The sequence below is a fragment of the Saccopteryx bilineata genome, chromosome X (genome assembly GCF_036850765.1).
Source record: "Saccopteryx bilineata isolate mSacBil1 chromosome X, mSacBil1_pri_phased_curated, whole genome shotgun sequence".
Lineage (NCBI taxonomy): Eukaryota > Metazoa > Chordata > Mammalia > Chiroptera > Emballonuridae > Saccopteryx > Saccopteryx bilineata.
The window spans coordinates 42,073,979-42,088,749 of NC_089502.1; the positions used below are offsets into that span (position 1 = coordinate 42,073,979).

Genomic DNA, 14,771 nt, shown 5'->3' on the forward strand with positions numbered 1-14,771 from the left:
TAGATCCTACCCACAGTGACAAGCCTAGGCAGCATCTAAGAAAGAGAAAGCATCCATATCTAAAAGACAATTAATTAATGGCCATTGGGGGCACATTCTGCTAAAGGTAAAGATACAGTAGACTTTCATTCCTATCCCCAGTGTGTATGTGTGAGTGTGTGTGCATTCACACATGTGAGTGGTAAGTACTAAGTTCAGTCGAGGTAACTTAGATAATTTAGTACTGAATAAATTCCTTGTTATGTTGAATCATAGTATAATAAATGTAAATGCTTTGAAAAAGGTTAATCTGGTCAGTTTCCACTTACTATTTCAAAGCCAAAAAAGCAAATGTTAGCCAATTAGAAGTAAGTCTAACATTTCTTCTGTAGCTTTGACAACAATTATTACTGATGTATGACTACATTTTCTATAAATACATCTTTTTATATTTTAATCAGTCATAAAATTATAATAACTTAGAATTCATCAAACTACCTCAACTTAATTATTTTGAAGGAAATAGAGGAAGAGAGGAGAAACAACAGATTAAAAAAAATTAGTTCTGGATTGCCTCAAATCATAGCATAGCCCATTCTTGGTAGAACTGGTAGTAGAAATCTGATCACACATATAGTCAGAAAAGAAACTAGAAGGAAAAAATTATCTAGTTCTAGTAGTTTTCCACATGTAGAGAAACATAGCTACATTTTGGGATCTCCACTAGTATTTAGAACCTATCTCTGCCAAAACGTGAGAATAATGCTTGAGGAGAGCTATATTTTCTCAGAAGCAAAACTGCTACCTAGGTTATAGATAAAAGAATAAAATAGAAATGGAAAGTAGAGGGTACTAAAATTTTTAATTGTGTTGGTATTAATAAAACCATACACCTATAAATTATATATCCTGAAATCTCCTCACACTTCAGTCAAATAATATGGTCCTATGTACTAACTGAGTAATATTATACCCAGGAAGATAGATAGGCAGCTACTGGAGAGTAGCAAAAATAATTTTTCTTTTTTAATTTAAAAAATAAAATTTAACAGGATGATATTAATTAATAAGAGTACACAGGTTTCAGGTAAACATCTCTGTAACATTTTAGCTGTTGATTGTGTTGTGTACCCAAAGTCAAATTTAGAAAGGCAGAAAGTTTCCTGCAGTAGAAACTGTAGAAGACTTCCAGGGTTTGGGGGTGGGATGTCTTTTACCTAATTCCTAACACAGATAGTAAGCAGATATTTGTTGTGTGCCTACCCTTTGCTACCAGCTGCCAAACAATAGTTTAATCCTTAAAACTAATCTAGATTTTACTGTAATTTTCTAGTGAAAACAAAAAAGATAATGTTGTGTGTCTTATATATGAAGTTCAAACTTAAAAAAAAATTGGTTTTGCTGCCTGCCTATATTTGGATAAAAATCATTTTTACTCACTTATTATTATTATTATTATTATTATTATTATTATTTCATGTGTGGAATAATCTTCTCTCTCTGCCTATCCCTTAACTGTTGGTACTACTTGGATTCTTTCTTTGGCCCTTTCTCTCTCTTTCCCTGGGAAATCTCAAATATCACCACTTTTTTCCCTCAGCGCTCATCTTGCAGAGCCAACTGTCTCTTGCATCTTCACTTGAATATCACACATATACCTACAATACAACACCAATAATAATAGCAGCAAAAATGTATTGAGTTTCTAATTGCCAGAGTTTATTCTAAGTAATTCCAATGTTTTATATTATTTAATGCTTCCAATGACAATATGAGGTAAATACTACTATTTCAATTTTATAGATGACAAGTTAAGGCAAAGAGAAGTCTGTATAATTTTCCGGAGAGCAAACATAAACAATCAAATTCACTAACTTCTTATCATCTCCCCTATTCCAAGAAATAGCACCAACCCAGCTATCTCAGCCAGAAATTTGTAATAATCTTGACTCCAATCTCTTTATTACCACTTCAACTAATCAATCATGCTCTTTTCATCGTTGTAGTGTTAGCTTCCAACAGAACAAATACTCAGTAAATGTTCATTCAATGAATGAACTTCCTTAATAGAATATATAAAATGTATAGCACATGTTTTTGCCAAAAATTCAGAAAAAATCAGAGTAGGGTTAGGGAGGCACGTAAACAGGTGCAGAAATTATACAAAGAATGATATTTTGTGATAAAGCTAGTTTATATACCAGGAGCTAGTATTAAAAAGAAGGATAAGAAACTAATTTACTTAGAAGTAAAACCTAATCAAAGACACTCATAATAATATTATGATTTCACAGAAAGAGCACTTTATAATAAGAATGTATATGATCATGAAAATGAAAAAATATTTTAAGAATAGTTTCTCAAAGACAATGCAAAATTAACAGAAAAATATTGGATTTCTGAGGATAAGAAAATTAAAATTAGGACAAACTACTATAAGGACAACTGAGATTAAAATTACCTTGGATTATAATAAAATATGAATTATATAATACAATATTATAAAATGTAAACATTATATAAACCTATGGGCAAGAACATACTTTAATGAACAAATGAAAACAATTGAATTTGATAGCATAATTACAGTCTTTTGTGTAACTTTTATTTTGTTTTTGTAATTATATACCACAAATACATATGCAATATAATATAATTAGAACAAGAATGTGGCTCTTTGGTAACTGTCAAAATGAAGATAATCTAAGTCCAGAAGATCTCAAACTTTAACTTCCATCAGAACCACTTGGACAGTTTCTTAAAATAGAGATTATCTGGCTTTACCTCCAGAATCAGATTGAGTAGGTCTGCTATGAAGCCCAAGAATCTGCATTTTTAAAGTGAGAGGAGGGGAGGTAGTGAGACAGACTCCTGCAAGTGCCCCAACTGAGATCCACTCAGCATACCCCATCTGGGGCCAATGCTCTAATCAACCGAGCTATTCTTAGAGACCAGGGTCAATGCTTGACCAAATTAAGCCACTGGCTGAGAAAGGGGAAGAAAGAAAGAAGGGTGGTGGGGGGAGAGAAGCAGATGGTCACTTCTCCTGTGTGCCTTAACCAGGGATAGAACCCAGGATGTCCGCACTCTGAGCCATTGCTCAATCCACTGAGCAAATCAGCCAGGGACAGAATCTCCATTTCAACAAGCTCACAGTAAATACTGATTCCACTGGTAGAGGGCAAACTTTATTTTGACGATGTTTGACTGTGACATAAACTTAGGCTGTCAACTGGTTAATTTCTTGTTCTCATTAGGAGTCTGTCTTGTTTTGCTAGTTTTTAGCAGTGTACACATGGACACAGCCCTTCAGCAGAATCTACTATTTGATTATTTTTGCATTAAACTGACTTTTAAAAAGCAGTTTTATTGAGGTAAAATTAATATACAATAAATTGCACATATTTAAAGTATACAAATTGAAATGTTTTGTAAAATATGTAATAATTAAAATAATTAACATAACCATCAATCACAAAAAATTATTTATCTTTTCAAAAGAAGCTGGAACAACTGGACCTCCCATGCAAAAATAAATCTAGACACAGATGTTACAACTTCATAAAATTAACTCAAATGGACCAGAGACCTAAATGTAAAACAAAACTATAGAACATCTAGAAGATAACATAGGAGAAAACCTAAGTGACCTTGGATATAATGAAGATTTTTTAAATAGAAAAACAAATGCACAATACATGGAAGAAATCATTGATAAGATATATTTTATTAAATTAAAAAACTGTTTTTCAAAAGACAATGTCAAGAGAATGGGAATACACACCACAGACTGAGAGAATATATATGCATAAGACACATTTGATGGACTATTATCCAAAATATACAAAAGACTCTTAAAACTCAACAGTAAAGAAACAAAAATGTGATTTATAAAGGGGCCAAAGACTAGCAGAGACTTTGCCAAAGAAGATTATAAGTATATGAAAGGTTGCTCTACATACATCATATTGGTTGGAAGGTAAAATGGTACAGCAACTCTGGAAGACAGCTGGGGCTGTCTTACAAAACTAAACATATTCTTACCATATGATCCAGCAAGAACCCTTCTTGGTATTTAGCCAAGAGTGTAAAACTTATGTTCATACAAGAACCTACAAAGAGATGTTTATGTAGTAGCTTTATTCATAATTGCCAAAACTTGGAAGCAACCAAGATATCCTTCAGTAGGTGAACGGATAAATAAACTGTAGAACATCCAGACAATGGTACATTATTCAGCACTAAAAATAAAAGAGCTACTAAGCCATGAAAAGACATAGAAGAACTTGAAATGCCTATTATTAAGTGAAGATGCCAATCTGGAAAGGCTACAAACTTAGATTCTAACTTTATAACATTCTGGAAAAAAACCAAAATTATGGAGATAATAAAAAAAATTGATTGCCAGAGATGGGTGTGGGGGGAGGTACGTAAACAGGGGCAGTGCGAACGATACTTAGGGCAGGGAAAATACTTTGTATGATAATATGTTATCATACAGACTAATGGCAGATAGCATATACAGCATACACATTTGCCCAAACCCACAGAATGTACAACACCAAGAGTTTATTCTAAGTTAAACTGTGGACTTTGGGTAATAATGATGTATCAATGTCAGTTCATCTACTGCCACATGTACCACTCTGGTGGGGGATGTGAGTATCTGATAGGCTATGTATGAGTATGCACGGGTAGGAGCAGGGGGACTATAGGAAATATCTTAATTTTCTTTAAGTTTTTTGTGAAACTAAAACTGCTCTGAAATATAACATCTTTAATTAAAATATTAAAATGATATTATAAATATTTTTAAAAATATTTCCCCCTTTAAAATATCTTCCACATGCCCCTATCCATATCACCCCTTCCAGGCAAGGACTGATTTGTTTTCTGTCACTATAGATTAGTTTGAATTTTCTAGGAAGTGTATATAAATGGAGTTATACAAAATGCATCCTTTTTGGCTAACTTCTCAATCAACATATTTATTTTGAGATTCATACTTGTTGTGGTGTGTGTCAACAGTTCATTTTTTAAATTCCTGAATAGTATTCCATTATATAAATATACTAAAGTTTTTTGATTCATCCACCTAGTAATGGATGAATGGACACTTGCCATATTCTTGTTCTCCTAATTATATTACATCAAATGGGCATATATTAATGGGCAGCTGAGTTTTTCCCTGTTTCTGGCTATTACAAATAAAACTATCATGAACTCATGTACAAATTTTGTGTAGACATATCATTTCATTTCTCATGGGTAAAGGCCTATAAGTGGACAGGGTCATAAGAAAAGTTTACCTTTTTAAGAAACTGCCAACTATTTTCCAAAGTGTTTGCAACATTTTAGATTTAGGCCATTAATCTGTGATCTCTCTAGTTGCTCCACATCCTTGCCTATACTTGTAATGGTTCTGTTTTAATATTTAGGCAATCTAATGGGTTCATAGTTGTACCTCATTATGATTTTATTATGCATTTCCTTAATTAATAATGTTGAGTAACTTTTCTTATGTTTACTTATTTATCAGAAATGAATCACTCTTGGTCTTTTATTTACCATTACAGAAAGCACCCTTATTACAAAACTACTCCCTTCAAACTACATTATTTAAATATATTGCTCACAAAAATTAGGGGATATTTCCAAATGAATATGAAATGATAAAACTGACCAGAGATTGATCAGAGATTGTTGGCAGGTGTTCTGCCTAACACTATTCAATTATTACAGTAGTCCCCACTTATTCATGGGGGATATACAATCTAAGACCTTTAGGCAATGTCTGAAACCATGTATAGTACATATTCAATATAAACTTATATGTAATATTTTTTCATATATACATACTTATGATAAAGGTTAATTCATAGATTAGACATAGTATGATATTAATAATAACTAATAATATGATAGAACAACTGTAACAATATATTGGAATAAAGTTATAGGAATAAGGTCTCTCTCTCAGTCGAAGTATATTAGTATACTGTACTCACCCTTCTTCTTGTGATAATATGTTATGACACAATTCCTACATAAAGCGAGGTGAATGATGTAGGCCTTGAAATTTACTGTTAGGCAACTACTGACCTTCTGGTGATATGGCTACTGAGTGACTAATGGATAGATAGCATATACAGCATGGACACACTGGACAAAGGAATGATTTATGTCTTGGACAGGATGGAGAATAATGGTGAATAATTTTATCACTCTTCCCAGAATGGCACACAATGTAAAACTTATGAATTGCTTATTTCTGGAATTTTTCATTTAATATTTTTAAGTCTCGGTGGGCTGTGGGTAAATAAAGCAATAGAAAGTAAAATCATGTGTAAGGGGGGCTACTGTAATGGGTGTTAGAGAAAGTAGGTTGCATGGATCAAACAGCTTGGAAATATATCATTACAAAACAAACAGATTTCTTTACTCCAGGACTTAAAAACACTTTATATGCTAGTGAACCTTTTATATCCCTAAGTAGAATATACTCTTGAAATACTGTCCCAAACTTTTTTGTATATAACAGTAGCATTCACTTGGTTATTCAAAAATATTTATTAAATTCCAAAGAGTGGAGACTAGAATATAATTCCCTTTCTCTCCTTACAACTCTCAAAGGGCCACAATGCATTGTACCTTTTGATTTCAATGGAACTGACTCATAGTGGCTAGGTTTATGTTATTTAATCCTCATGAATACTTGTTTTGTATATATCATATATATATACAACAGGGATGTTATTGTGGAAAAAATGAGATAAAAATAGAGATTCACCACTCATTAACTTACATGGACTAGATAAATATATACACAACTGCCTACCATGGTATCCAGCATAGATTAGTAGCCTCATAAATGTTTGGTTCCTTCTTAAAGTGTTTGTTCCCTTCTTTTGTTTATTAAGTGTTTTAAACAAGACTGATCAGAGGTTGGTAAACTATAGCTCTCAGATCAACTGCAGTCAGGAGCTTGTTTTATACAGTCCAAGGGCTAAAAATGTTTCTTTTTTTTTACACTCTTAAAGGGATATTTTAAAAAGAAGAGAGAAATATGTGGCAGAGACTTATTGGGTCACAAAACCTAAAAACCCTTATTATATGAGCTTTTACAGAAAATATTTTCTCATCTCTGAGATAGAGTCTAATCCTTACAACTATCTAAAATAAGCTGTACAGAAAAATTTATTTAATTTAATTAGGTGCTGAAATACAATCTTTTGTTTTATTTTTTTATTGACTTTAGGGAGAGAGAGAGACATCAACTTGTAGTAAATATGCACTCATTGATTGATTCATGTATGTGCCCTAACTGGGGACTGAATCTATAACCTTGACATATGGGGAATTTGTTTATTAAAAATATATTAAAAACATTATTTTCTTATGTGTGCAAAAATCCATCTCAGTTCTTACCTTTTCTCCTTTTACAGCACTACAGTCACACTTTGATCCTGGATAACACCCATAGCAAGCCTATAAGGGAAGAAAAATAGGGAGGAAAATCATTAAATATAAACCTGAAAACCAAACACTGACTTACAGCTCAACTGAATTCAACAATACAAACATGTAAAACAAATACCAGAAAAATATCTGAAAGAACATATACCAAATTGCAAACAATGATTACCTATAGGAAATTTATTCATTTTTAGAGAGGGGGGGAGAGAGAAAGAGAGACAGAGAGAGAAAGAAAGAGAGAGAGAAAGAGAGAGAAGGGGAGAGGAGCAGGAAGCATCAACACCCATACATGCCTTGACCGGGCAAGCCCAGTGCCTAGAACCGGCGACCTCAGCATTCCAGGTGGATGCTTTATCCACTGTACCACCACAAGTCAGACGTAGCTTCACTTTTTTTTTTTGTATTTTTTTTGAAGCTGGAAATGGAGAGAGACAGACAGACTCCCGCATGCGCCCGACCAGGATCCATCCAGCACGCCCACCAGGGGCGACGCTCTGCCCTCCAGGGGGCGATGCTCTGCCCCTCTGGGGCGTTGCTCTGTTGCGACCAGAACCACTCTAGCACCTGGGGCAGAGGCCAAGGAGCCATCCCCAGCGCCCGGGCCATCTTTGCTCCAATGGAGCCTCTGCTGCGGGAGGGGAAGAGAGAGACAGAGAGGAAGGAGAGGGGGAGGGGTGGAGAAGCAGATGGGCGCTTCTCCTGTGTGCCCTGGCCGGGAATAGAACCTGGGACTTCTGCACGCCAGGCCGACGCTCTACCACTGAGCGAACCGGCCAGGGCCGCTTCACTTTTAATTGTATACATTTCTGTTGGAACTTTTTACAATGAACAAATAATAAATTTTAATAAAATTTGTTATTACTTTAGTTCATATATAATATTGCATTAGTTATATTACATAGTTTCAGGTGTAATATATAATGACTTGACATTTTTTTACCTTACAATGTAATCATACATCACTAATTCTAGTAATCACTTGTCACCATGCAAACTTATCATGACATATTTCACCTTTTTGCCCATCCTCTCACCCACTCCCTTCTGGTAACCATCTTTTTGGTCTACGTTTCTGTGCTTCTGTTTTTGTTTTATTTTGTTTCTTAAGATTCTACACAAATGAAACCATATAGTATTTGTCTTTCTGTACCTGACTTACTTCATTTAGCCTAATGCCTTCAAGATCCACCCATGTTATCACAAACAGAAAGGTTTCATTCTTTTTAGTGTTGTGTAACAGTCCACTGTTTGTATGCATGTATATGTATAAATATATATACATAGTAATATATAGTATACACACACATATATATATAAAATCACACTTCTTTTATCCATTTATCTAGAGACAGCTACATATCTTGGCTATTGTAAATAATGCTGTGATGAACATAAGGGTGCATTTTTTTTTTCAAATTAGTGTTTCAATTTTCTTCAAATAAATACCCAGAAATGGAATTTCTAAATGATATGGTGTATATATTTTTAGTTTTTTGAGGGATCTCCACACTGTTTTCCATAGTGGCTGCATCAGTTTGTAGTACAACCAACAGTGCACAGGGTTCTTTTTTTCTTCACATCCTTGCTAATACATGGTATTTGATAAAATACATTTTTATAATTCTGCAAAAATAAACCAAAATATATTTTTAAATGAAAAAGAAATTCATAAAATTTCTCTTGATATGATTTGCCACTGTCAAAGCTCTTAAGAACTCCTTTTTGTCCTATCATCTCTTGTAAGAAATTACCTATCAATCTATATGAGCAATAACCTTGGCAACTAACTCCAAATGCCTGCCACTTAAAGTTGCTTCTCCGCAACTCATGAGCAATTGTGGATCATAAAATACACAATACTATTTTTTACCACCGTTTTTCTTTGCACCCCACTCTAGTACCTCAGTCTAACAGCTTCAAGCTTTACTTCAAATGCTGTTCCCACAGCCTAACTGTTCATAACACCCACTACTAACAATTTCACTCACTCACGCTAAAATTGAAGTCCTGAAGCCAGAAAATATCCCCTTTAAAATAAGAACCTATAGAACAAGAGGACAGTAGATGACTTCTGCCATTCAGAATTATATGCTAGCCTGACCTGTGCTGATGCAGTGGAGAAAGTGTCGATCTGGGATGCTGAGGTTGCAGGTTCAAAACCCTGGGCTTGCCCGGTCAAGGCACATATGAGAAGTAACCACTACAAGTTGATGTTTTCTACTCCTCTGCCCATCCCACCTTTCTCTCTCTCTCTCTCCTTTCTCTAAAAATCAATAAATAAAATCTTTTTGAAAAAGAATTATACTCTGGCACGAAGAATAACTGCTTAGAAAAACAAATAGTAATTAGTTTAACCTATGTAGATTGCTCAGTATTGATGTACAATAAGGTGGTCTGCTTCTCATCAAAAAAGAGAAACTTTTACATAATGTATATACTAAATAATTTTTACCAATGCTCAACCTTGGGAGTCTATGACTGAAAAAGTACCATAGCCTCATTCCCAACATTCCATGTTTTCATTTACTCCAGGCATTACCAGAGTATCTTTCCCAATGCTTATCGAAGTGCTGACCTCATCTCTCCAGTCAGAACTCCTAACACAATGAGCTGCAAAGAGAAGCCATCCCCATATTAGAATTCTTTTTCCTGATTATAAGAACAAACAATAATGACCTGATAGTGGGGGGAATCTCTCACTCACATGGCAAGAGGCTGTTCCAGTAAAAGATGTGTTTGCGATATTTCTGATGGAAAGTCTGATATGCAACCATTATTTAGTATACACAGATGGTAAGGATTTATACTCTTTTTTTATATTAACCACATTACAGATTAAATAGATTTATTCACTTACTCATCAAACCTGAATTGAGCGTTATTAGAGGCCAAAAAACTTGTTAGGCATTAAAGATGAATGAGCTTCTTCCAACATATTTAACTAATTCAACAAATACTTATTGATCTACCTGTTATACACCTACCACTGTGTTATGTTTAAGTGCAGATAAAGATACAAAGACAGTATATCAATGATCTCTAATGAGAAGGATAATCTCATACACAAAAATCACATTATACTGTATCAGGAACAAAAGTTAATTTTAAATGTATAATATTGTTTTGTATACATGAATTCTACAGTTTAGAGTACAAACTTACAAATTTTATAAGATACTGATTCACAATAACTGTCAATGATCATAGCCACATATAAATTAGATGGTACATGTTATCAACACTTTACCACATCCACAGATAGAGAAGTAAAGGATAGTGATCATGTAAAATGGCTGTAAATATAAGAATAATTAACATTTGATTTTGGAAATGTATGCCTGCACTTTGTATACAAATATGTATGTGTAGTTTTTGGTGCTATATGTAAAAAATGATGTAATGTTCCATTTTCATCTTTCATTAAGTGATTTCCCTTTTTCAAATACAAATTAAGCTACTGAGAATAACATAAAGCAATAACCTAATAGAATTTCATTCATATGGAAAAGACATTATATGATTTTCTTTATAATTGTATTTTTGACTTCTCAGTATCCAAAAATATCCTCCAAATATTAACCTAATTTATAAACAAACAATTAAAACTGAAATACTTTTATATATCATTTTGAGTAACACAGAATATTATTCTTAAAAATTAGTAAGTTCATCTTTTTGCACTTCTTTATTACTTACTATGGTTCTTATACTTTAGAGATGTCATTACTTAAAATATTTGATAATTACAAAACAATTGTTTGAGTTCAACTAAAAAATTTAACATATTCTATTTACTCCATGGAGGTTGTTGTTATTATTATTATTATTATTATTATTATTTACAGAAGCAGAGAGAGAGTCAGAGAGAGAGATAGATAGGGACAGACAGACAGGAATGAACAGAGATGTGAAACATTAATGATCAGTTTTTCGTTTTGACACTTTAGTTGTTCATTGCTTTCTCATATGTGCCTTGATCATGGGGCTACAACAGATCAAGTGACCCCTTGCTCAAGCCAGTGACCTTGGGTCCAAGCTGGTGAGCTTTTGCTCAAACCAGATGAGCCAACGCTCAAGCTGGTGACCTCAGGGTCTCGAGCCTGGGTCCTCTGCATCCCAGTCCGACACTCTATCCACCGCGCCACCGCATGATCAGGCCCATCTAGGTTATAAACACTCTAGTACACACAGTTTGGAGAACTAGGTGAAAAAAGGTGGAAGTATTAAGTACTAATTAGTAGTTACAGAATAGTCATAGAGCTGTAAGTTAGAACATAGGGAATAATAGTCAATAGTATTCTAATAACTATAGATGGTGTCAAGTAAGTACTAGAAATATCAGGGTTAACACTTTGTAAAGTATATGACTGTGTAACTACTATGGTATACAGCTGAAACTAATAGAAAATAATACTAAATGCAAACTGTAACTGAAAAATAAAATTTTAAAAAGTCATGACCTGTTTAAAAAAATACAATTGTGATACACATGCCAACCACTAGACACCACTTTTCATGCAATTATAATAGTGATGAGCACAAGAAAAGAACCTCAATTTGGCATCTGGTTAATAGAACATCTTGCTGTTTACCAATATCTATTAATATAGATTAACTGCCTAATAAGCAGAAGGTACAATATTAGGGCTATGAATTGTAGAAAAAATTGTGTAAACAAGAAGCCTGCCTTTAAGGAATTTCCAATCAGTTCAAGAAAAGAGAATACCTAGGCTCCCTCAAAATGAAAATAAAATAGAATGGAATAAAGAAATAGCAAACAATAGTAATATAAAGAGCTCTAGAACACAAGACATACATCCTGAGTTGACTTCAGAAATTGAATCATTTGGAAACTATGGACAAGTAACTCTCATACACTAGGGCTCAGTTTTTTCTTTGGTAGGATGACAGAGATAAACAGTAGAATCTTTTTAAGTAGCCTGTAGCTTTTACAGTCTGTGATTCAATAGGAATTACCAAGTAAAAATGAGTGGTATATTCAGTAATTGTTTTCAAAGTTAAGAAGGTTCTCTTGAGCCTGGGAGTATTCATGAGAGCTTTGTAGAGAAGGAAAATATAATTCTAAAGGACAGGCAGAAAGACATCTAGAGGGAAAATAGCCATGTTTAGTACTAAGATTAAAAAACAAAAATTTTGTGAGCAAAATGTCAAATAAAATAGATATTAACTACTCCAATCCAAAGGATTTCTTAAGTCAATATGAAAAAAAAAGTACAATATTTGGGGAAAAAAACATTTTGAAAAACTGTAAAAAAAATAATTCTACAAAGTCACTGAAGACAGCTAAAGCAAGAAAAGGATGCAATTCTACTCATGTTTAAAAGTTTTAATTAGGTAGAAAATAAAACTAAGAAAGATCTTTTTTTATCATGTAGTGAAACATATCACAAGGTGACACTAATTAAAACAGTATGGTATTGCTCAAAGAATAGGTAGTTCAATGAACCAAAATAGAAAGATCAGAAACAGACAGACAAACAAACATATACAAACTTAGCATATGGTAACATTTGGTACATCAGATAGATGTGAAAATATGGATTTTTCAACATATGGTACTAAGACAAGTATAGAAAACATTAAATTTAGATCTTAGGCTCCTACAATAAAAATACCAGATATAAGACTTTAAAGTACAAATAAAAACAAAATTCTGTATATATTAGGATTACTTAAAGAACCTCAAAAGAAATTCACATACTAGAACATCATCTTAGAAATTGTTTCAGTAAGCTCAAGTTTGCCTACCAGAATCTAAAATTTTAATAAATATCTCTTGGTGATTCTGATTCAGCTGTCCCAAGACATATACTACTAAATTATGGTATAGAGAAATAAGCAATTCCCCAATAATGTAGTTGTTAGTCTGATATGCCTATTAGATAAATAAATAAATAAATTTAAAAACCTTAACTAAAGATGTTTGAAAATATTTTTAAAAATCTTAAAAGCATCAAAACACTGGAGGGAAATGTCTAATAAACTAATAAAATTACTTTTGCCTTGATGCCATTTACCAAATGCGGTGAATTTGAGATTCTGATTTCATAATTTTTTCAACCTAAGGGTGTATCATACATAAAAGTAGTCACAATCATATCCACAGAGAATTTTAAGAAAAGAATATCTTGGCTCTCATCAGAGACACAGGCAGAAAAATCTTAGGGAAATTATAACCAGATTCAGGCCCCATAGAGATTTGCAATTCAAATTAGCATTTAACTAGGTAGCCTACCAATATCAAACTGCAAATTTAGAGCAGACTCAAACTGCTTTGACTTCCCAGAGACTGGGCGGAAATAGATAAAAGTCTTGTGCAGAAGACCATACCTTCATAGTAAAAGTAAAAGAATTAAAAACAATTTTTTTGAAAGGCAAATAAGCCTTCCAACTCAAAATTCACTAAGTATGCAAGGAAGCAAAATACAATAATCAGAAAACAGGAAAAACATCTGACAGCAGAAACTACTAAGCAAAGATTTAAGATAAAAAATTATTAGACATGTACTATATAATAACTATTTTTAAGATTAGTAAAGCTATTGGGGTGGTGGGAAAAGAAGGGGGCCAAATATATGGTGGTGAAAAGTTGATTGCCTTTGGGTGACGGGTACACAATGCAATGTACAGATCATGTATCATAAAGATGTATACCTGAAACCTGTATCATTCCATTATATTTAATTAAAAAATGTAAGAAGAAAGAGAAAAATGTGAAAATAATAAAGTACAAGAAAATCTTTTTCAAATGTAACATAATTGAAATAAAATATAAATTCTAAAAGTAAACATTTAAAATTTTAAAAACTCAATAGATGGCCATTCACAGTAGACTACATAGAGCTGAAGAGAAATTTATAAAAATTAAAACACTTTATGGCCCTGGCCGTTTGGCTCAGTGGTAGAGCGTTGGCCTGGCGTGCAGGAGTCCCAGGTTCGATTCCCGGCCAGGGCACACAGGAGAAGCGCCCATCTGCTTCTCCACCCCTCCTCCTCTCCTTCCTCTCTGTCTCTCTCTTCCCTCCCGCAGCAGAGGCTCCATTGGAGCAAAGTTGGCCCGGCGCTGAGGATGGCTCCATGGCCTCTGCCTCAGGCACTAGAATGGCCCTGGTTGCAACAGAGCAATGCCCCAGATGGGCAGAGCATCGCCCCCTGGTGGGCGTGCCAGGTGGATCCCGGTCGGGTGCATGCGGGAGTCTGTCTGACTGCCTCCCCATTTCCAACTTCAGAAAAATACAAAAAAAAACAAAAAAAAAAAACAAAAAAAAACACACTTCCCTAAAGAAAACATATAT

At 33.7% G+C, this 14,771-nt stretch overlaps 1 protein-coding gene across 1 annotated transcript in view; it reads right to left on the reverse strand.

The window, feature by feature from the left end:
• The window catches only part of COL4A5 (collagen type IV alpha 5 chain), a 239,547-nt gene that overhangs the window by 121,154 nt on the left and 103,622 nt on the right, over positions 1 to 14,771 (reverse strand). Inside the window, exon 2 of the mRNA XM_066248681.1 lies at positions 7,408 to 7,467. Within this exon, the coding sequence (XP_066104778.1) occupies positions 7,408 to 7,467 (60 nt within the window). The remainder of the gene's footprint in view (positions 1 to 7,407; positions 7,468 to 14,771) is intronic.